This window comes from Macadamia integrifolia, chromosome 4, assembly GCF_013358625.1.
Source record: "Macadamia integrifolia cultivar HAES 741 chromosome 4, SCU_Mint_v3, whole genome shotgun sequence".
NCBI classification, from domain to species: Eukaryota; Viridiplantae; Streptophyta; class Magnoliopsida; order Proteales; family Proteaceae; genus Macadamia; species Macadamia integrifolia.
The window spans coordinates 4,017,334-4,039,353 of NC_056560.1; the positions used below are offsets into that span (position 1 = coordinate 4,017,334).

At 37.6% G+C, this 22,020-nt stretch overlaps 2 protein-coding genes across 4 annotated transcripts; both read right to left on the minus strand.

Moving 5' to 3' along the window:
* Nucleotides 1-2,386: 2,386 nt before the first annotated feature.
* Nucleotides 2,387-5,823, minus strand: LOC122077468 (probable xyloglucan glycosyltransferase 12). Its single transcript, XM_042643417.1, has 5 exons — nucleotides 4,787-5,823; nucleotides 4,367-4,675; nucleotides 3,934-4,224; nucleotides 3,718-3,831; nucleotides 2,387-3,576 (listed from the first exon to the last, which is right to left on the minus strand). The coding sequence occupies exons 1-5, from the start codon at nucleotides 5,540-5,542 to the stop codon at nucleotides 2,917-2,919; spliced, it is 2,130 nt and encodes a 709-aa protein (XP_042499351.1). The 5' UTR covers nucleotides 5,543-5,823; the 3' UTR covers nucleotides 2,387-2,916.
* Nucleotides 5,824-12,936: 7,113 nt separating this feature from the next.
* LOC122076765 (protein RER1B-like) lies at nucleotides 12,937-21,056 on the minus strand. Of its 3 annotated transcripts, none has more exons than XM_042642292.1 (5): nucleotides 20,788-21,056; nucleotides 20,368-20,433; nucleotides 19,777-20,155; nucleotides 13,364-13,544; nucleotides 12,937-13,266 (listed from the first exon to the last, which is right to left on the minus strand). In XM_042642292.1, exons 3-5 carry the CDS (start codon nucleotides 20,124-20,126, stop codon nucleotides 13,213-13,215), a joined length of 585 nt encoding a protein of 194 aa, XP_042498226.1. In that variant the 5' UTR covers nucleotides 20,127-20,155; nucleotides 20,368-20,433; nucleotides 20,788-21,056; the 3' UTR covers nucleotides 12,937-13,212. The 3 variants fall into 3 exon arrangements, with proteins under 3 accessions (XP_042498226.1, XP_042498224.1, XP_042498225.1); XM_042642290.1 differs by having other exon boundaries at nucleotides 19,777-20,169; nucleotides 20,788-21,055; XM_042642291.1 differs by having other exon boundaries at nucleotides 19,777-20,169; nucleotides 20,368-20,503; nucleotides 20,788-21,055.
* Nucleotides 21,057-22,020: the final 964 nt, after the last annotated feature.

The following is a 22,020-nucleotide window of genomic DNA, read 5'->3' on the forward strand; positions in this document are numbered from 1 at the left end:
AAATGCTGCCAGGAAAATTGTAATCTGTAACTCCCCCCTCTGTAGCTGGGACGACATCACATGATAGGTGTGTCTTTTGTTCTTTGTAAAGCTTTTTCTTTATCGAATAAAAAAATATAGGGTAATGATTAAAAAATTTTCTTTTAACATATGAAAATTTCACATACCTTTCTTTTAAATTCCCATTGCAACCAAACAGAGTCTATAGGGTTTCAGTATCTATTTCAAAAACCCCTCATAATACGACATGTGCATTTAAAGCACTTATTCCCATTCACCATGGCCTCAGAAAAACTTGATTCAATAATATTTGGAGCCTTGGGTGTCAAACGGTTTGGTTTCTTTATTAAGGTCAATACTAGAATAGATCAGTACCCAATTGGTCATATTCCTTGGAATTAGGATTAATCACTAATTGGTCTGATTAGTTCGGTTCTTACTTGATTCAAAGACCCAGACACCAGTCAATTTGGCCTAAAGAGACTTTTTCAAGCCTCTATGTTGGACTCATATAGGAGCCCATCATAAATTAGAGAAAAATTAGGAAATATAAAGCCCATGGACGTAATGGACCATGATGAGAGAGTGGATGTTGTGTGAAAAACCTTAACCACCCATACATAAACCCCTAAATTTGGTCTACGAAACAGTTTTAACCTTTGGATCCTTCGGATTGGAGCAAATAGGATATGTGGACTCTTCCTTCCTCTTCTTTCCCTTCGTTTCATTTATCTCTTCTACACTCTCAATCCACCTGAAGAAGTTTGACTCAGATATTAATTCTGTTAAAAAAAGATAAAAATTCTTTGGGGTCTGGAATTCCTCAATCTGATGTGTTACTGCCAAAAATCTGTACGAGGTTGAGCACCGATTCTGTACAAACACATAAGGCAGAGGCCTGGAGGTGTCCCCGGGATTAGTCCTTTGACGCCCAAGTTAGAGACCGGCAAAACAGTTTTTTCCAAGAGTAATGGTATGTGTGCCGACTTACCTTTCTTCTCCTTTTGGGTTCCCTCTCATAGGGTTTAGGGAGTCCCACCAGGACGCTTTTTCCCCCCTTACCCGAGTTCTACTCGGATACATCCTCCCCCCTTGGGGGGGGGGGGGAATCTTCCCTATATGGGTCTCCTCACTTCACGTAGTTTGAATCCTCGTGGCCTCTACCGGTTGGGAGACTCATGTCCTTCCCTCGGATTCCATGTGTCCTTGTTTCACATGGTGACTAATTCGAGTGTATCATGATGTGAATATGATTCATCTTTAATTGTTTCTTCTTCTCTGTAGTACTTGGAGTTCTTCTCAGTTTGTTGGATTAAAGAATTCATCTTGCCTTTTGCTCTTTTAATAGGGCTAACTAGTTAATTGGTTATGGTTGGGAATGATAGGGAACCATCTGTGTCGTTGTGTGAACTCTAAAATCTGGTTATTTTGACTCTTTGAATTACTAATCTCGCTGTTGATTTGAGAGTTCACTTTGTTTAATCTGAAGATGTGGGTGGCAAGAAGGGAGGAACTTTTAGCCCCTTACATACCCAGTTGCGTTAGCTACTTAACTTGCATTGGCAGTTTGGCACCTTTGCAATTGCCAATTGGGGTATTTCCGCTCGCAGTCATTAACCTTCATGGCTTCATGTCATGGAATGACTTTCTAGCACGCAAATCTGATGCTGGATTCGGCTCCTCTGATTATACCCTTTTACTTCATTCGAACTTCCTGAGTTCGAACACTGGGGAACTCCAGTCAATTTCTAAGCGCCGAGGATCCTTTTCTTCGTCAGCAAATTTGTCTCCTGGTGAGTGGTGATTGAGATATGGAGGACATGGTTTTAAAACCAATGGTCTGTAATACTTTTAGGAATCTTCCGAGGGGAAATTGGTTGTGGAAGTAGACAATATTGACAATCTGTCTCTTTCCTGAGGAAGGAACTAGGAAGGGAAGACTCTTTTTCCTTTTTATATATATATAATGGGTAGAAAAGGAAGACAACAACCCAATTTTCAAATTCTTCTGATGTGATTCAAATTTGAAAGTTTTCTAACTTGATGATTTGATGGGTTTTTGTCCCTTACTTCTCTACATTTATGTAAAATTTGAAAGTTTAATTTACCCACCCTGCCCAATCTCTGTCATTGGGATCTTTTTTATTCAATCGTTGTATTTCCAGATCATATGAATCAACATCTTTTTAACAAACAATTTGGGAATAATAAGCCTTTGTAGGATAGATATGGTTTAGGTAGACTAAACCATGGTTAGGTCTACTGTGAAAGTGTAAACAGGGAGCGTCAGTTTTGCGGTGAAGGTGATTAGAATAGATAATCTTACCAGTTCATGGGTGGCGGAGACATGTTTAAGGAAGGAAGAGATCAGTCTGGAAGCCGCAAGTGATTAAACCCCTGTTTCAATAACTAAAAATTTTCTTACAAAAGAATGGGTAACCCCCAAAAAAAAAAAAAAAAAATACAAAAGAATCAACACCATCTTCCAAAATCATTTTATGATTTCTTCTATCTACATTCTACGGCCTAACAGTCGTGTCTACAGACTCTACATCCTTTGTTCTGTGGTTCCTTTCTTCTCTTCTATATCCTCTATTATACTTCTTAGAAGAGCCTAGACCAAGAACCAAGTTTCCAACTACAATCACTTCAATCCTCTGAGAGTTGATAATGTTCTTGAATGGACAACTGGAGAACAAGAAAGAAAATCAATTCTACAATCCCCAGCCAACGAATCAGAAACCTCCATTAAATCTCCTTAGTAGCTCTTCTCTCTCTCTCTCAGTGCCACTCCACCGCACGTCTCTATGCGTTCCAAACATCGTCCGTCACCACACAACATCAAATTATGAAATACTTCTTCCCAAGGATTAATCTCTCTCTCTCTCTCTCTCTCTCTGTTCCAGAGTTGGTTGCTCATTGGACCTGTTCGCCAATCAGGTCGAGACCCACCAAGAGGAAAGATACTCCCTGGAATAGCAAGAAGTAAAAATGTATACCCTGTGCCGAAAGCAAGCTTCTTGCCGAGGCAGTCAGCAGAAGGAACGCCAGCGCCAACTCCTTCGTATATATCCTGTTGTGCTTCTTCTTCTTTTTCTTCTCATCATTCTTCTTTCCTTGCTGCTCTTGTTTCTGTCGAGAAACCTCTTCCTTCCCCAACGCATCCAAATTAGGCACTGAAGCTCCCCTCTGATGTTGCTTCTTCGGCTCCTTCTCAACCAGGGACACAAGATCGCCCTCAGAGGAACGCCCGGACTTCTTGGTGACCACCCACTCGTAAGCACTCCCAAGCTGGAAGAGCCCTGACACCATGGCATTGAACTTGGTCACGGACATGGTGTTCTCGAACAGAAGGTACGGTACGATGAAGGGGAATGATTTCGGGGCCGGCATGATATTGAGGAAAGACATGGTTGCTGGGATGTAGCAGACCACCCAGGCGGGGAGCTGTGCTTCTGGTACGAACATCGTCATCGGGAGAATTATGCAGAAGAGGGTGAAAGAATAGAAGGGCAGTATCAACTTTCTGAGGAGAAAGAAAAGGAAGACAAGGTTGGCTTTCTTCCACATACTTATCTGCATTCACACACCACCACAAAACAGAAAAACCGTGAGCAATCGAAATTCACAAACGTGCCGCATTGACCTAATTGAAAATTTATGATAATGATCGACAAAATAGGAAGCAAGCTTGAAATTTTAGACTTGTTCTACTACCTTTGATCGGATAATGTCGGGTATACAGAGGCGAAATAACTGCATGGGCCCAGAATGCCACCGGTGTTGCTGTTTCCGGTAAGCCTCGTAAGATTCTGGTAGTTCACATTGGCACTGTACAAGGAAGAAACCAAAAGCTGTTAATGGGAGAACCAGAGACGAGAAAATTAGGTTTGGAATTGAGCTCATTATCATATTAAACATTAGGCAGCTCACCTCAACGTCATTGAGGTAGATGAATTTCCAGCCATGGAGATGAGCCCGGACTGCAATGTCCATGTCCTCAACGGTGGTCCTTTCCATCCACCCACCTGCGTCTTCCAGAGCCTTTATCCTCCACACACCAGCGGTTCCATTGAAGCCGAAGAAATTGAGGAAAACCCCATTAACTTGCTGCTCCACCTCGAAGTGGAAAGTCAAGTTTATGTTCTGCAGCCTCGTAAGGAGGTTCTCATCCTTGTTCACGAACGACCACCTGGCCTGAACCAGTGCCAGTTCCTCGTTACCCTGCATGCGAAACCCGTGACAGGTTTTAATCAGTACAACTAAAATTAATGGGATAAGAACAAGACAACCAGAAAAGCAGCAATTTTCTACTCTTTGTTTTCGGTGATAAACACATTTAAGTTTACTTAGAGAAAATGTGTACCCTGAAATGAGGAACCGTCCTCTTGAGGAAGTCTGGGGTGGGCTGGAAATCAGCATCAAATATGGTAACGAACTCGTAGTCCTTGACATAGCTGCAATTCATGGCGGACTTGAGATTGCCCGCTTTGTACCCATCTCTGATGACCCGATGCCTGTAGAGGATGGGGGCACCCTCCTGCTGCCATTTTTGAACCTCCTCCTTGATCAACAATTGGGTTGTGGGATCATCAGAATCGTCCAGCACTTGGATTAGCAGATTCGACCTTGGCCAATCTAAGTTGCACACGGCACCAATTGACTGTTGGTAAACCTGATATACAAACAGCTGATAAATCAGACCAAAATTCTATCTTGAACAAAAAGAACAGGAAGCAAAAAATCAATCAATCGATAAATGGGGGAGAGGAGCCTAGAAAATTACCTCCTTCTCGTTGCACATGGGAATCTGAACAAGAACCATGGGGAAGTAACCCTCTACATTACCCTCATTGGATTCAATGTCACTGACCATCTGTTTGGGGACGGGTTTGATCTTCTTCAATCGGATCCAGAAGAAGCCCAAGCACAGGATTAAACGGTCAACACTCTGAATAAGGAAGAGGGCAATACAGACATTGGTGAGGGATTGGAGAGGGGGAGCGAGGTAGTCCACCCTGACCATGACCCATGTAGAATAGAGCCAATCGAAAATCCCACGGACCCCGAACGGCGTTGACAGTAGGCGTTGCAGCTGCAAGTCGGGAGCCCCAAAATGCCAACCCTTGAAGTAAGCCGCAATCTCAAACCCCAACAATAATAAGGACAACCACAAGAAGGCCTTGATAAAAGCATAGATTCGCCTCTTCACTCTAGGATTCTCGTTCTCGATCTCGCTCCCAATATCAGAATCCGTCCTTCCTGAAGCCAGCCGACGCCTTACAGCGGCAGCGATACCGAACATTGCGGAAGCTATTGAGGTGAGACAACCAGCAGCCCTGTGAGCTCTGAGGAGAAGAACCAGAGTGAGCTGTTTGGCGTTTTTCCCTCTAACCTTGTCACCCCCGCCTCTGCCAAGGAGGAAGTCTCCTTCCAAAGGACCCTCTAACTCAACCATCGACCAATTAGGGTTCTCCATCTTCACGATCACAGGCGTTCCGCGGTGGTTCTTTTTCGCCCAGAAACCAAACGATGGTGCCATTATTTATTTTTATTTTTTTCTACCCTTTTTCCTCTGTGATATCAGTCACCCAACTCACTCAAAAAATCACAATAACGACCTCTCAAAGAGCCCTTTGTTCCAAAGACTGAAGAGCTCCCCGAGATGTCCGAACCCACATGACAATCTACCTTCAAAACAGAGAAACAAACAAAAGAGAAGAAATGCAGACCACAGAGAGCGAGGGACAGAGGTATAGAAAAACAGACGCGTGGTTGAGAGAAAGAATGTTGAAGCAAAGCGTCTCCAGTTCATGGAGAGGCATTCGGATGTTAAACTTTATATAGGGGACCCAGAAGACTTGGTGGATCAGTCCAAAATTCTCTTATTCGGTTCCAGCTTGCACAACAGAGAAAGAGAGAGAGAGAGAGAGAGAGAGAGAGAGAGAGAGAGAGAGGACTAGAGGAGAGAGAGAAAAAGTACCAAGGAAGAAAGAGAAAGAGAAAGAGAAAGAGAGAGAGAGAGAGAGAGAGAGAGAGAGAGAGAGAGAAGAACAGCTCAACACGTCTTTGAGATTTCTATTGGAATGAAAATGGAAACGGTGAAAAAAATATATTAAAAGAGAAGGGAATAGCACGTTGTAGGTCCAAGACCTCGAAGACCAAGAGTGAGTTGTCTGTGTCGATTAATTGGAATCCATTAATTGCATTAACAATCATTAACAATGGAAGTGAAAAGGAAACACAACAATAATAAAGAAACCTCTTAACCATTTGGAATTAATCTACTAAATCAACATCAGCTATGAACAGATCAGGGCCTTCGGAGCAGATCTGAAAACGAAAATGTGGAATAACTTTGGATCGCGAGAACTCAAAACTTGTTTTAGTTTCTGTCTCATTAGGATTAATCGATCGAGGAATCGGGAAAGAGAAACCCATTAACGATGATCTTTCTACCTTCCTTCTTCTTTCTTTTCCGCTTGTGAGAATTGAGATCAAAAGTGAAAAGGAGATGTATAGTTCTAAGATCTCTCCGCTACGAATGTAAAAAAACGATAGAGAAAGTCCCAAGAAGAACCCCCAAGGGCTAAGCAGATTGGGAGGCGATCTAAAGTTGTTATCACCAAACGCGTATAACTTACTAAAGGTAAAAAAGATAAAGAAAAAAAAGAAATGGACAATATTGACTGAAGGTCAAGGTTTTACCATAAGAGATCGGTATGAACTTCGCACATTGAGTCGTAAGGGTATCAATCGCTTAGTTTGGTCTGATTTTAATTGGGCAAAATCGGTTTAATCCATATTAAGATTGAGACCACTTATCCACATCAATATTAATATGATACTAATAAGTAAATCTATGTTAAGGGTTTTGTAAATTTATCAATAGGTCATCATCTTAGTACTGTTCTCACTCATGCACATTTAGACACGGAGTCTACACTTAACTGCATCCTATTACTATTCTCATCCATGCACACTTAGCTGCGAAATGCACTCTTAACCGTTGGATTTGAGCTAGATGATTCCACCGTAATATAGATGATTTAGTCATTGGATAAGTAGCCCTGTATGAGCTTTTAGTGTGGGGATAGAAGAATAGAGATTGTTAAGTTAGTCAGTCTGGGTAGTCTAAATATATTAACTTTATCTTTTTGCTGAGTTCAAAAATAGTTGGCCGTCCCAGTCCGTTAGTTGTATGTGTAAGTGTTGGTTGTTGGGGAGTTTTCTACTCTGCCGTCCGCGTCGTGCACACTGCTTAGGAGGGGGGTGGGTTTACTGTTCATCTATTCTCCTCTCAAGACAAGGCCCTCTCTCCCTTAGTCCTCGAGTCCCCCTTGGACTGGACAAACATGTGACACATATAGAGTTCATTGGAGTGACAAAGGAGAAAATCTCATACATGATGGAGGATATCATTAAAAAAATATAAACTTTAGAGGATGGTTTTCCTTCATCCACGGACAGGAGAGAATCCCTTGATTGAGGCCTTCAGATGGTGTAGAGAGGGTATCAGGGAACAATATATAAATATCATTGATTTTATATTGTTGAGGGGTAGACATTTATAGCCATTGATGATTATACATATCTTGCACCTATGATGCAGGAAAATTTTCTCCTAAAATTTAACATGTGGCCTATTAAAATGGTGCTCGAAAGACCTCTTCATCTAGAAGAATGACCAAATGATCAATCCAAACAGCCAAAAGGAGACTTCTAACTCTATATATAATTGTAAGATGAGATATTATTTCTTTCTAAAGTCAATAAGTTTAGTGCAAGCACGTTATAGTCTTTCTCAAATTTTGGTGGCATATCCAAATCCCAATTTTAAAATTTGTAGTGAACTTCAAAGTGTTTTTCTAAATTGGAAATATAAATTCTGAAAATACTTTTCAAAGTAAACATAAGCATTTTTATTTGACAATTGAAAATATGAGTAAAAGTTTAATATATATGATAGACCATTTGATTGAAACAAAGGTCCAAAACTTCATAATTAACTAACCAATGGTCAATTTAACTAATCGCACAAATTGTATGAAGGAAAGACTTTCATCATGTGGCGGTGCAAAAAATAGTTTCTATAATTCTTCAAATAATAATAAATCATTTAAGAAATCATCTCTACTCAACCTTAGTACATTATTAAAGGATTGCCTAAACTCTATAGGTGTGTACGTATTTGAAACTTGACACATTATTTAATTGTCCCTTTGTCTTATTACCAAAAATTCCTCAAGTTAGGGATAAAGAAAAGGATTTTAAAAAATTATTTGAAATTGACATATCACTAAGTCAATATCAAAAGTTGGTATCCCCTTGCACATTTTTTGAGCCTACATGTGAAAAAAAAAATGTGGGATAATAAAAGAAACAAAAATGTAAACTTACAAATTATTTGTCAGCATAAAATCTCATTACTAAGAGTCGTAGTTTGTGAGTATTCTACATAATGATAAATGGACTTTATGTCAAATGCTGCACCCCCTCCCTCTAATTGAGCAATTAGTCCAAAGTTAAATATCTAAAAAATTAATAAAATAAAAATGAGTTTAAACAAATGATGTGGCCATTGTCCTTTATCACTCCAATTTCTTTGTTCTGTACTACTCCTTTACTTTATTTGGTTTATGTAACAAATATAATTTATTATAAGGAAAAAATTCCCACACCGATAATGTGGAGATGTTTCCCAAGTTCTCTCACATTGTGACCATATGGGCTCCTCACTAACATATGCTCCTCCTTGACCATTTAGGCATCTATTTTTCATCTTTCATGGCAAGATTGGTATGATGTAGCCATGTAGAGACTCCCCAGATTGTTGGCATTGAAAATCTCTTTCATTAATTTAAATGCTATGTTCTTTGGGAAATGTGGGTTAAGAACTTTTGCTCAAACCCAAAAAATAAATAAATAAATAAATAAATTTATAATTGCAAGTCTAGGTTCTCATAATTCAATTTTAAGGTTGAGATATCTCTAAGCAAGCGATGTAGGCTATGCAGTGCTCTTTACCTCTCATATATCTCTCTTCTCATGATAGTCTCCCTCCTCTCTGCCCCTCTATTGCCGAACTATGTTTCTTATCCGCATTGGTTGCCTGTCCCATCCTATTGGCTCAGACGTCAAAGAACCCTCTCCTTTATACATGGAAAATCTTCTTATAACCAATGGCAGAATATGAAATAGTATCATCTATATAGTCCCATTTGGTCAAGGAATAAGAGAAAAATTATGAATTAAAATTCATGTGAAAAGGTATATACTACATTGGTTAGATGAGAAACTTTTTTCCTAAAAATAATTCATCTTTGTTTATCGGATGGAATCATGGTTAGGTGGTTAAAGATGAAACAATAATCATTTTATGTGGTATAGAAAAGACAAAAAAAAAAAAAAAAGCATTGCGTATAAGACAAAAGATTACCATAAAACTCATATTTTCATTATCAAAATATCCCTTATTTAATTAGCACTGATTATTTTTTAATGAAAATAAGAAATAAAATTAAGTACATAAAAAGATCAGTACATCATTTGAATAGTTAGAAATAATCTATTAACTTGAATCATTTTTATCTAATAGCTGAGTTACTAAAAAGCTTACAAATAATACGAGCATCCATGATAGAGATAAATTTTTTTTTCGGGGGGCGGGGGCGGGGGTGGTGGTGGTGGTGGTGGTGGTGTTAAGAATCCATCATAAACATGATTGAAACTAAATCAGTACTAGTTTAAACAGTCCTAAAAACGCAACTAAAAAGGAAACAAGCTGAAGAGTGTCGCGTCAACCATTCAAAAACCTTTAGATTGAATCAGCCGATGTCTTTCTCAATAGCTTATATATAATCATAGACTACTGGCCTCTTTTTTTATATGTGGATAACGTCGTAATAATAATGAGAGATTGAATGATTACACCAAGCGGAAGCAGAGGAAGAGGGTTTCCTTTTGAAATTTGAAAATCAAAAAAGCAGTACGACCTCAGCTGGCAACTGTGAATCGATAAAAGACAACGACACGGACGCAGACACTGACGCGTTCCAGATCCAACCATTTCATTTTCACCAAACCCCCCCCCCCCCCCTTTGCTTTTTTTCCCATTTTTTGATTTGAAAAGGAGCCGTAACAAACCGAGCGTTTACATGTGGTGGTGGCGACTGGCGACTGGCGACTGGCGACTGGCGACTGGCGACTGGCGACACCTGCGCCATAACTGCTCCTTCACAGACACGTGTATCGCTCAATTGTCTCTGCTCACAGTCTAGCTTCCATGTTTAGCTGCTCCGCTCCTTGTTCTTCAAACCCCCCATTGCTGTATTTAGATTTTCCAAACAAATCCAGTTGGCTGTGTTGCGTGATCCCAGGGGATGTATATTTCTTAGGTCTTCTTTTTTCATTTTTTTCTTGGGTAGAATATTAGTCCTAATCCCCCTTTTCTTCTATTTTTAATTTAAAAAAAAATTACTATTACTAGGGTGTGGAGTATCTGACATGGCCAATACCACCGATTCCTAAAAAACCTTGAGTGCAACTGGTAACTGATTCTAAATCTTTGTGAAATCTGAATGGAGTCATGGACATTGAATCATTGAAACTAAATTAATGTTGTTTGTTCTTGGCTTCTTGCTAATTGTTAGGATTCATGGATGGCACATTTGTTTATATCCCTTTTAAAAAATTATGATTACAATTCTTTTCACTGAAAATTATTTGAAGCTATTTTTTATTAGAATTTTTTTTTTTTTGAGGTGGAATTTTTTTATTAAAATTGGGGTGATCAATCATGATGTAATAGAAATCTTCCCTCCGGTGTATTTTAAAAATGGGATTATAAAGGGGTTTTGGTAGTTCATTTGTAACATTCACAATTCGTCTGCCGGTCATTCTTGGTTGAGTTTTATGTCCAGCTCATTCAAATCCACCTACATTTCTTCAAACTATTATTTACTTGAGTCTCTATTTGAGATATTTTCAGACTCAGGCTTTGGGTTGAAGTCTTTCATTTTTATTATTTTTATTTTTATTGCTATTAAAATTAAATTTATTATTATTATTATTATTATTATTATTATTATTATTATTATTATCACTGACATAACTTGTACCTACCACCCTACACGTTGTTACATGCCAACCAACCCACACGTTGTTTCAAAGTAGGAGGTGCAAGTATTTCTTCCATCTCTCTCCCCAGTCTCCCTCTTGAGTTAGGGTATGACGAAACTGTGGATGTGGCTTCTTAGGAATAAAGATTTTTTAATTAAGATTTAATTTATTTGATTGATAAAAAAGATAGAAAACTTGTAAAGGTGAGTCCCATATATTATGAGAATTGGGTTGACAAAGAAAGTGAAGAAAAATAAAATAATGAAATATATAATTTTTAGTGGGTGAAACTTTATAGAAAAGAGAAGAAATAGAAGATGAGAGATAGACGCAAGGCTTTTCCATAGAGTCCTACTAAAATAAGTAAGTTGAGTGATGAAAGTTAAACGCTACATTAATGGACAACAATTTTTGCATTAACTGACTTGTTAAGTTTCCACTTCACTTATCTAAATGCTCATATTTATTAATTTATAGAAAACAAAATACAAGTTTTCCATCTCTTTTTACTTTTTTCTATTTTTTTCCTTCAAACAAAAAGGGCAAAGGGTTTCAAGGCAACCAATTTCAATTTGAGCCAAGACTTCAAAAAATTGAAATTGTCATCAACAAGTAGAGGGATCAGTTTTCATATAAGATCGGATAAGGAACACGATCAATACTCCAGTCATTGCAAACATATGACAAATGAATATTGTTATCCAACAATTAAGTATTAATTGTGCTAATACACAATCATGATTCTAGCAAAATAATAATAATAATAATAATAATAATAATACACAATCATGACGATAAAAATCTTCTTTAAGAAAAGAAAATAATTGTACCAACAGCCAGCTTTGGATTTCTCCTCTTCTTCCATGGCCCCGCTCATTTTTTAAAAGCTTCAAATAACTTGGGTACAATTTCATGCCCCACTTTCTCTTCATCCACTATTTAAATGGTTGGTTTAGACTCTTGAAACAGTGAAAAAGACATTTAATACTTCATACTATAGAAAGAATAATAATGAGATCACAGTGATAGTATTTAATAGACGCAAAACTTAATTCAAAACGTAATAAGAAAGAGAAGGTTTTCCTACACCCATAAGAAAGGTCCATCAACAAATTCCTATAAGATTTTAGTATATTCCCAAAATAATTTCTCGATACCCCTGTGCACAACTCCAGCCCCATCGTTGATGGATTACCATTCACTGTGGGCACAAGAAAACTCGATTCTAAAAGGGTAGTCTCTCCACGTACCTAAAGTTTGTCATGACAATCGCATAAAAATGCATTTAGTGCACAAGACTCCTACCACCATGACTTTAGATCCTCTCCCCACATGGGTATCCTCTTCCTGGATCCACTGTCTATGCGGTGTGGATACCATATCGCATGAATGGTGTGAAATTCAAGGGGAGGATACCCATATGGAGATAGAAACTAGACTCCGCAGCTAATTGGTCACAATGGAGCGTTACTATTTAATTGAGACATGCATTATTCGGAATCAAGGTTTTGTACTATTAATGTTTATTAGTAAGAGTTGAGACTTGACACCACAGTTATACGATTGGGAGTTTGCTTGAGCATTCCTCATTGAAACAACGAAAAACCTCTTCCGCTATACTCTGTTCCTAGTTGTGATTCTCAGAAAACCTCCCTCAATCGATCATGTTTCAAATTCGGTGGGCTATAACCAGGAAAAAAAAAAAATTCGGTGGCTTTGAAACAGAGGTTCTGATAGATTCACAGGCCTTCTCCAAATCTATTTCTGGTGATCATTCTTTAAATCCACCTTCAAGACATTGAGATTGCCCAAGTGTGACTTCTAAGTAAAGCAAATTATATGGCCTGTCATTTGAATGTGGCACCGGGGAACAAAGAATCATCATCATATATCTATGCACAGAAGAGGCATGAGTGAACTCTGACCATCTAGCTTACCCAAACAACAAAGGAACTTTGACCTTCTCAACACACATAATGACATGAAATATATGTTCTAATTCCCATAGGGATACCCTAGAACCAAGAAATTTCAGACAATTCCTTAATCTTCCTTCTCGTCGCCCGTTAATGTGTATGAATTCAACAAACTTCAGTCTCTGGATAAACTACTAGCCCTTGGGGAAGACTTCTTTCCAGTGTACCTCTGCCAAAATTAAGGACATAATCGGATGACAAAAATAGAACAAGCAAAACTGTGTTGCCAGATACAACAACGGCCATTTTAATTACGTTAAACTCACCTGTTTACCGATGCTGAAAGGAATGTACTTATATTTCATCATGTGTAGGATCTGTCGCTTCATCGTGAGAACAAATAGAACCACCCAGTAGCAGAGCAAAATAGGCCAAAAGACAGGGACATCAAACATTGAGAAGAAAGTCATACCAAAGGCTATCAAGAAGGCCTTTGTGATTGAATACCTACACATCATAAGAGAGAAGATTATTGATGCAGATAACTCACCTACATTGGTATATTTCATTGGATATAAGCTTTGAGCTGGGTTGGGTTGGGTTCGGTTGGGTCATGTATGTTGAGCCATTGATCCAATGTGTTTTCATTGTAATGGACCACTTTAATAGGCCTATAATATGGGTATAGGCTGGCATACAAAATTAGTTAGTTAAGTGTCATTATATTTTATTTTAATTATTTTTAAGTATATTATTTAGGTTGGATTAGGATTCTATAAGTCCAATCCCATTCAATTTGAGTCAGTTTCCATCATTATTTTATTTTCCTATTCAGTTTATGTTACTTTATTAGTTAAGGATTGGTTTAGGCATTTGCATTTTAGTATTTGAGTCTTCTATATAAAGTTTGTAAGGAGGTCCAGCTTTATCCACAAATTGATTAATGAGATTTTGGCTGGAGTCTTTCCTTTATTCTGTGAAATTCGGATTTGCTATGAGATGCAGTCCTATCTGGTGGGATCCCATTAGTGACTGGTGGGACTACAAAGCTAGGTGGGATGCTTAGACATTTCTTCTTCCTCCTCCTCCACCAATACTCAAGTAAGATAAGTTCACAACTCCAAATCTAACCATTGGATTTACTTGATACCAAGAACTGTTGTCGACCAGAATCTTACCTCTATCAGTTCATTATTTTCTGAGATATTTGAGTTCCTAGTTTTTTGTATCTTAAGCAACTAACTTATGAATCCAACCATTCGACCGACCTCATCTTTTGAAGATTTATTCTTGTTATTTATTAACTTCATATCTGTAATTCACAATCATGAGTTGCTGATCTATAGCCATTAATTGTTCTTAAACTCTGAAACCTACCCCTTTAAGCTTTCTAGAAACCAATCAGTAATCCTCAAGTCTGTAATAGACCATCCATCATTAAAAAGAACACATGTATGTCACTAGATATTAGATGAAAGATGAAATGCTTTACCATCAAAATAGAACTCAAAATTTTATTCAACAGAAGTGGAAGATAAAGACCCAACAAACTTTCAGAAAAAACAAACATTTACAAAAAGAAGAAAAATATAAAACTAGAAGTTAGTTATTGGATTTTAAAAGGCGTCAAGTTCAACTAAGATTTCTGAGGAGGAAAATGCATTCTCTGCTTACCATTTACCACCTCCCAAGGAAAAATTAGCAGGGTAAGGGAAAAGACAGAAGAAGAGGTGGCACAAGTGGATTACATCTATGGCTTGTAATTCATTACTTCTCCATTTCCCTCTAGGTTCCACTAATGTTTCCCTTTTTCCTGTCACACACATCGGATGAAAATTGTAGACGACATTTCGCATTTCCTCTCTGGAATTATTTCCCATACTTGTTCCCTTTACTAGGTCTAGCAGGAAAACATATAAACCAATCTGCACGTAGACCTTGATATGTAAGATTTCTACACTCGGCCTGGTTTTTGTGATTTTTTCATACATCCAACAAAAATATTAAGAAATGCAGCAAAGGGTCAGATCAAACTTTACATCGATGCTGATCTTTTTACACGAACATGGTGGAAGTATTCACCAAATTTTGAACCTAAAAAATATACCATTGAACATACACAGTGAAAATATGGGCAGAAGTATTACAGAACAACAAAATTAAAACTAGGGGCTGAGTTTCCAGCTGAAGCATAGTTGGAATGCTTTCCAATAGGAGTTCAGACTTGATGCACATATCATCCACATCATCATCTAGTCATGGGTTTGATTTCAGATCAATCTGATTTCTACAAATGTCGCTTTGATGCTTTAGAAAAATCAATTTTTGTTTGGTACTAGATGCAATACAAGAACCATCGGAAAAATATGAAAATGGTTTGCACTTGGTAGCCATATGGTTGAAATGGGCAGATTTGACATATGCCCTATCAAGATCATGTCGATGACTGAATGAAATCTTCTCCCTTACCCTGAACTAAAACGAGTCAAATATTGTTTTAGGACACCATTTTCACAGAAAGGAGGAGAAGACTGCTACAAGATTTTAGTGACCATGATCCAAAATCAGATTGGCCCTGACCAATTCAGATCAGGATCAGCGGAACATTGATAGACCATCAGGTAAACAAGACAGGAATGCCAACCTTAGGTGGAACTATGATTGGATCAGCCTTGGGCTATCCAGATCCAATAAAGCCAACCTATCACAGGAACCATGGATCCTTAAACTACTATGGCTGCAAAAGGTGGGGAAACCATAAAGTATAAATTGAAACAAATATTAATAGAAAAGATTTTTAAAAAAATCATCAGGGACTTCAACTGGACACAATATTGTCAACGACACTTGAATAAAGTTGGATGTTGCTCAAGTTCCTCCAAGACCATGGGCTGATCAAAATAAAATAAAAATTAGCCATTATACTGCTAATCAAAGACAAATTCTTCAACCATTCATGGACCTAAAGGCTTCCTATAAAAAGGATACATAGAAAAGCCAAAAGGAAACTAAGCTACAAGTAAATATTCTGCATGTGATATGGGAGAAAGAATAGTATTTTCATTCAGAGGATACATCAAAAGAGCATCGAACACAATAGTGAAAACTAACGTCTGTCCTAAAAGTTTTTGAAATTATTGACTAATCAAAATCCCCTGAACAGTGAGTAAAGAAAATGGATAGATGCAAATACACCAAAAATCTGCTAATACTCATGGATGCACATAAAGAAGCCACAAAGCCATCCAAAAGAAGGAAGTTAGCAAAAGAATCAGTGTGATGAGGACGGAAAAACTCCACAAATCATAATAATCTGGAAGGCAGGAGGATGAGCAAATAAGCAAGTCCTTCCCTCATGAGAGTAAATCTAATAATCATGCCTAGCATAATCTGTCCAGCATGACTCCAAATAAAAAATATAATAAGGATCACACACCTTGATCTTGCAATCAACAAATTTTCTACACCTCCATCACAATAAAAATTATAAGTATGATATCCCCAGAGGCCATAGCATTTAGGTTCATGAACAATCTGACTGAATTGGGACTGGCTCAGAATATATTTATTGGTCTAAAGTGGTCCATGTACATTGGTCCAAAATACATCTTGTAGGGGTGTCAATTTTCAACCGAAGCTGGTTGGACTGACAGAAACCAACCAGTTCAGCGGTTCAACCTGAACTGAACCTTTAATCAAGCCAGTTTCGGCTTTAATGAAACCGGTAAACATCAAATTGATCCGGTCCGACCTAATGGACAAGTCGAACCTGATACAAAACCAATACCAGTCCTCCTCATGGGACTGGACCCCATAATCAGCCCAACATGTCTCATAAAAGCATGTTGTGGGCTTAGGGATGGATGGCAACCCCCTTCTTTTGGTTGAATTTGACAGTGAAGGGAAAACTTTCTAGAAAGAAGATAATTTAATAGAGTTCTTGTTGAATTAGGACAGCTAAAATTAGTTACAACAGAATTTGACGGAGAAGAAAATCTTTCCAAAACAGAAATTGATTCCCACTAGAGAGTTTCAGTTGAATTAGGACATCTCAAATTAGAATCAACGAATTCGATGACGAACGGAAAATATTTCCAAAACAAAACTAATTTCTACTAAAATTCCTTTCCTACTTCTGGCAATATAACCAAATTCTACATACACGATAAATAGGTCTTAGCTAAGAGGGTTCTAGACTCTCATTGAGACTTTCTTCTAGACTTAATGGCATGTACATTTCCAAGGAATTAAATTGAGATTCTTTTCAAGATATTTAATGACTTTACATTTTCAAGGTCTTCAACAACAAACAATGAAACTAACCTACTGACCTCCCCAAAAACCTATTAACATCCCCAAGACTAACTAGTTAAATTTGTATGGACCACTAATCACTCATATATGGGCTTTCACTTTTCATAATAGGCCCATTATAATAGAAGACATAAAATACTAAGCCCATGACCCATATAACCCGTTAGGCTACTTATTTAACCCATTATACTAGGATTTGGGCCCTTTCGAGTGTGAATTCTTATGCTAAAACCTCTCTTGATCTACATCAGATCTTGCCAGCTTGAAAAAAAAAAAAACAACCTAGAGTTTAATATTGATGAATGGGTAACAACATTTGAGTAGCAGCTTTGATCGGTTACAAACAAAACTTTGGTGATGTAGGGACTTTAGGAATGAAGCCTTCAACCTGAGAGCTTTCTCTTCAAAGTATTCGGGTGGAATGATGAATTCGATGTGTGCAATGTTGCAATCATCATCAAGAGTAAAGGATGTATCCAAGTGGTTTCTTCTAATGGTATTGTCGACTTCTTCAACCTCCATTCCAACTTCCATAATAATAGCAAGCACCTTAGATTCCTCAATCTTTGTCGTCCTCAGTAATCTTTGTTGATGGAACCAAACATAAGACATGAGTGCCATGGGTCACCATACCGTTATCATCAATAGGTTGTTCCTCAACCTCTCCTAAAGAAGAAGTTAAATGTAGAACTCCATCACCAGATTGGCATCAACGGCTTCCACGATAGCATTCCTTGGGCGTTTGGGGTCAAACTTAGCAAAGTGCCCATATTTGGCTTCAAATTTGTTCTCAATAGTAGTCATGTGATCCAATAACTGCCTTTTACCATGTCAATGATCTAGTTGAGAATATTTTTTGGGTCCAAATTCCTTGAACTGGGTAGCCATAGATCTTATTCGAAATAATGGAGAATGTCTAACCATATAATAAGCTTCAGAACTAATAAAAAATAACAGGATCTCAGCACCCAAAAGTGATTAGATTTAAGAGAAATTTAGATTTGAATAAGAGATTAAGCACAATAGGGAATATCTACAACCAACTAAAGAACTTCAAAACTTTCTTGTAGTTACAAGGATAGAATAGACAAAATAAGATAGGTTAGTATCTCACCAACCAACCAAGCATCTCACTGGAAACATCTCATTGCAGCTCTCTTTCACGGAAGAATGGTAAAAACCAAATTTCATTCAAAATTTTAATTTCAAATGCTTACAGGTAGCTCTTTTTGCAGAGAGGCTAGGAGGGTTTTAGACGCTCATTTGGATTTTCTCCTAGACTTAATGGCCTATATATTTCCAAGGACTTACATTGTGACCTTTTTCAAGATACTTAAATTTTACATTTCCAAAGTACCAACAATGAAACTAACTTATTGACATCCCCAAAACCACAATAATCAAGGGGCCAAGGTGACCAAGGCGTTTGAGGTACTACCTAACTGCCTTGGCAATTATGCGGCTGCAAAGTGTGGCCTTGGCGAACAATGTGTTCCAGTGTTCTTTTTTCATATAACCATTTTATTTGGCACAAATAGCATATTAAAATTTATATAATTCTACTTATATGCTAAATAAATATTAAACAATCATACCAATGCAAGATGTTTATCACAAAAACAAATCAACAAAGTGAATTAACTGAAAATTTACTAAGCCGCATCAAATCATCAAATCAAGATTAAGCCACAAATAGCATATTAAAAATTATATAATTCTATTTATATGCTAAATAAAAATTAAACAATCATACCAATTCAAGATATTTATCAAAAAGACAAATCAACAAAGTGAATAAACTGAAAATTTATTAAGCCGCATCAAGTCATCATAAACCAACATTAAGCCACATCAAGTCATCAAAAATAAAAATCAACACTTTGAGAAATGTTCTTGTTCTCTAATAAATTTGACTAGTCAAATGATCTTATTTTTACACGAGACCTTTTGTATTAGATATAGCACAAAATTAGCTTCCAACAAGTCTAAGATTACTATCTAAATTGTAATGACAAAGTTATGTTCCGATCAAACTTATTGTAGAGTGAAGGAATGTTGTTAAAATCGCCTACAAATGGTCGTCGCCCAAGGGAAGAAACAAGACACTAATGGAATTTGTAAAACATGCTTGACATTACATTTCTTGATGCAACCATACAAATGTTACGTGACACTGAAGATAAATGGCCTACAGCTCATACACCAAGAGTGAAACAGTAAAATATTACCACAAAAACATAAAAACAATCAAGTTAAGCAGGCAGGGAGAGAAAGAGAAAGCAACTATACGGAATCACACTTTAACATGTTGTAATGACAAGTATACATAAGAAATATCTGAATTGCATGTGAAATATAAGATTAAAAAAAAGCGTAGAGGAAGTGACAATCAAACTGAGTGGCATCAGAGGAAAGCTTCAATTACCAGAACTTAAACTCAGGGAGGCGGCGAATGAATGGCTTGAATTCATCTGAACCTTTTGTTGGCAATGATGCCCCATCCAAAACTTCCAGCTCTGGGTCAACCTTTGGTGACAGAAACCCGATCAAGAGATTCAAAACATATATCCCCAGACCATAGGACACAATGTAAAACCCTTGAACATAAAAAACACGCAAAACATATATGGCAGCAACACCAAGAGTTCCCAGCCACCTTTGGACTGGATGAGGAGTAGATCTATCCAAATAGTACTGAAAAGCCCTCGAGAAGTCGCTTCTCCATTTGGCCAGAGGTGCCACGGCTGAAGCGGCATCACCCCCAGTTCCCTCCATGAAAATCAGGCTTTATCCGACTCCACGATCTAATAGAAGAAGACTGGTAAATTCATGCAGATAAAGAAGAAGGGAAACAAAATAAATTAGATTTAAATGGTTCAGCAAAAAAGATTCGGCTTGAAGAATAAAACTGATTCCACCGAAAACAATATCAATATGAACCACACCCGTTGAACTTAAGTTAGCAGATTTATCCAACAATATCAAAGCAGCACAAAAGAAGTCGAAGAATTTGTACCTGCTCCTCGTCAAACAATACCAAATCTTGAGTGGCAGATCTCGAGAGGAGTAAACGAAATAAACCCTAGAAAAAAAAAATTCCCAGCAAATACAGGAAATGGTATCAGAAATCAACTATCTAACCCCAACAGCGCCTGCTCCATAGAAAAAAAAAGAAGTAAAAGTTAAAAAGCAGTATCTAAACCCTAAAGATCCAAAAAAGCAAATAAACCCTAAATTTACAGCGAATACATTCGGTTCCAAATAAACTTTGGTTTTCTAAAATTAAGAAAGTTTTGTAAGTACAGATAAAAGACTCAATAGATCAGGAACTGAGTCCACATCGAAAATATTTACGCGAATTAATTCAAGCTTTATCAGTGAAAACAGATCTGCAAGGAACCATGAAAATGACAATAATAAAGAAGTGAGAAAATACCAGTTGAATGCCCAATGAAGTTAAGGCCAGAGTAACAGTAGTTGATCGAAGCAGGAAAATGGCGGAGGAGAGGGAACTTGCAAACTTCTCTGCGAATGGCAGCGATCTGTAATATGTTTATCTCTCTCGTTTTTCCATTTTTTTAGTTTGGATTCTTCTGAAGAATAAACTTGCAGAGTCTCAGAAGGAACCGTCTGAATACCGGATGGAGAAAATCCAACAAAATAACGAGGCGGAAAATCAGACCGGTCTACGAATTGTTACGTTTGCACATATTCTATCTGTGGTGAACCTTTTAACCCGCACAACCGATACTAACCTTGTCTTTGTTCAAAATGACATTTTTCCCTCTCCGTTGTAGCGTGCACACTGGCATAGTATGGACAAAAGGGATCCTCTCCAGCACGCATATGATGGCTGCTCAGATTCTCTGCAGCACTCCAGCCCCTAGGAGCATCCGAAGATTGGGAACAGTAGGCACGCGCCACAAGGCCCTCTCAATCATTGGATGCTCAATGGTGGGTTGGGAGCTACAAAGGATCAAAGGTTGCATCACTCGTTATACATCTAGAGGGATTCTGATTCTCTCCAATAGCGCCCAACGTCCAGTCATGTCTGACAATTGGGAGCATTCCAAGCACCTAAACCAAGGGATTTGAATCCTCTTTAGCATCGGTGCTTTGGTGCTGAATATGCACTAATGAGGAGAGAGAAATACAAAACAAAAGAGGTAAAATAAACAAGACCATGTTTGTTTGAATGCTAAACTCTGAAAGTGGACCTCAAATGTTGTGAAAAGGAAATAAAATAATGAAACATTATAGTGGGGTCCACCTTTATGGGAAAGAGAGGAAAAGAACATAGAGTAGAATTCTATGGAGAAAATAGGAAATAGAAGGAGGAGAGATAGATACAATGACTTTTTCATGAAGTCCTACCAATTTTTAGAAGTGAATGGGGTGGGAAATTTAGTAGACAAATTAAAAAAAAAAAAAGAAGAAGAAGAAGTAGGAGTTACATTAATAAACAATAATTATTGCATTAAATGACAATAAATTGCTCACCCAACAAATAAATAATCAAGGTTTTTGATATTTTAAGAAAAAATTCTTCATTATTCCACCTTTTTTTCTTTTTTCCTTTCTCCCCTTCAAATAAATTGGCCTAAGAAAAATTAGGAAAAAAAGAGAATGACACAAAACCCAAGTAGGATTCCTCTCCATGGAGCTCATG

What these genes read in the sequence shown, in the direction of transcription:
- LOC122077468 (XM_042643417.1), bottom strand. Translation starts at nt 5,542, where the DNA reads ATGGCACCATCGTTTGGTTTCTGGGCGAAAAAGAACCACCGCGGAACG. An exon ending in CCATGTGCAACGAGAAGGAG is followed by an intron (nt 4,676 to 4,786) that starts GTAATTTTCTAG and finishes TTTGTATATCAG; the next exon opens with GTTTACCAACAGTCAATTGG. An exon ending in GGACGGTTCCTCATTTCAGG is followed by an intron (nt 4,225 to 4,366) that starts GTACACATTTTC and finishes TTTCGCATGCAG; the next exon opens with GGTAACGAGGAACTGGCACT.
- LOC122076765 (XM_042642292.1), bottom strand. Translation starts at nt 20,126, where the DNA reads ATGGAGGGAACTGGGGGTGATGCCGCTTCAGCCGTGGCACCTCTGGCC. An exon ending in CTCCCTGAGTTTAAGTTCTG is followed by an intron (nt 13,545 to 19,776) that starts GTAATTGAAGCT and finishes TATGATGTGTAG; the next exon opens with GTATTCAATCACAAAGGCCT. An exon ending in CTTTCAGCATCGGTAAACAG is followed by an intron (nt 13,267 to 13,363) that starts GTGAGTTTAACG and finishes TAATTTTGGCAG; the next exon opens with AGGTACACTGGAAAGAAGTC.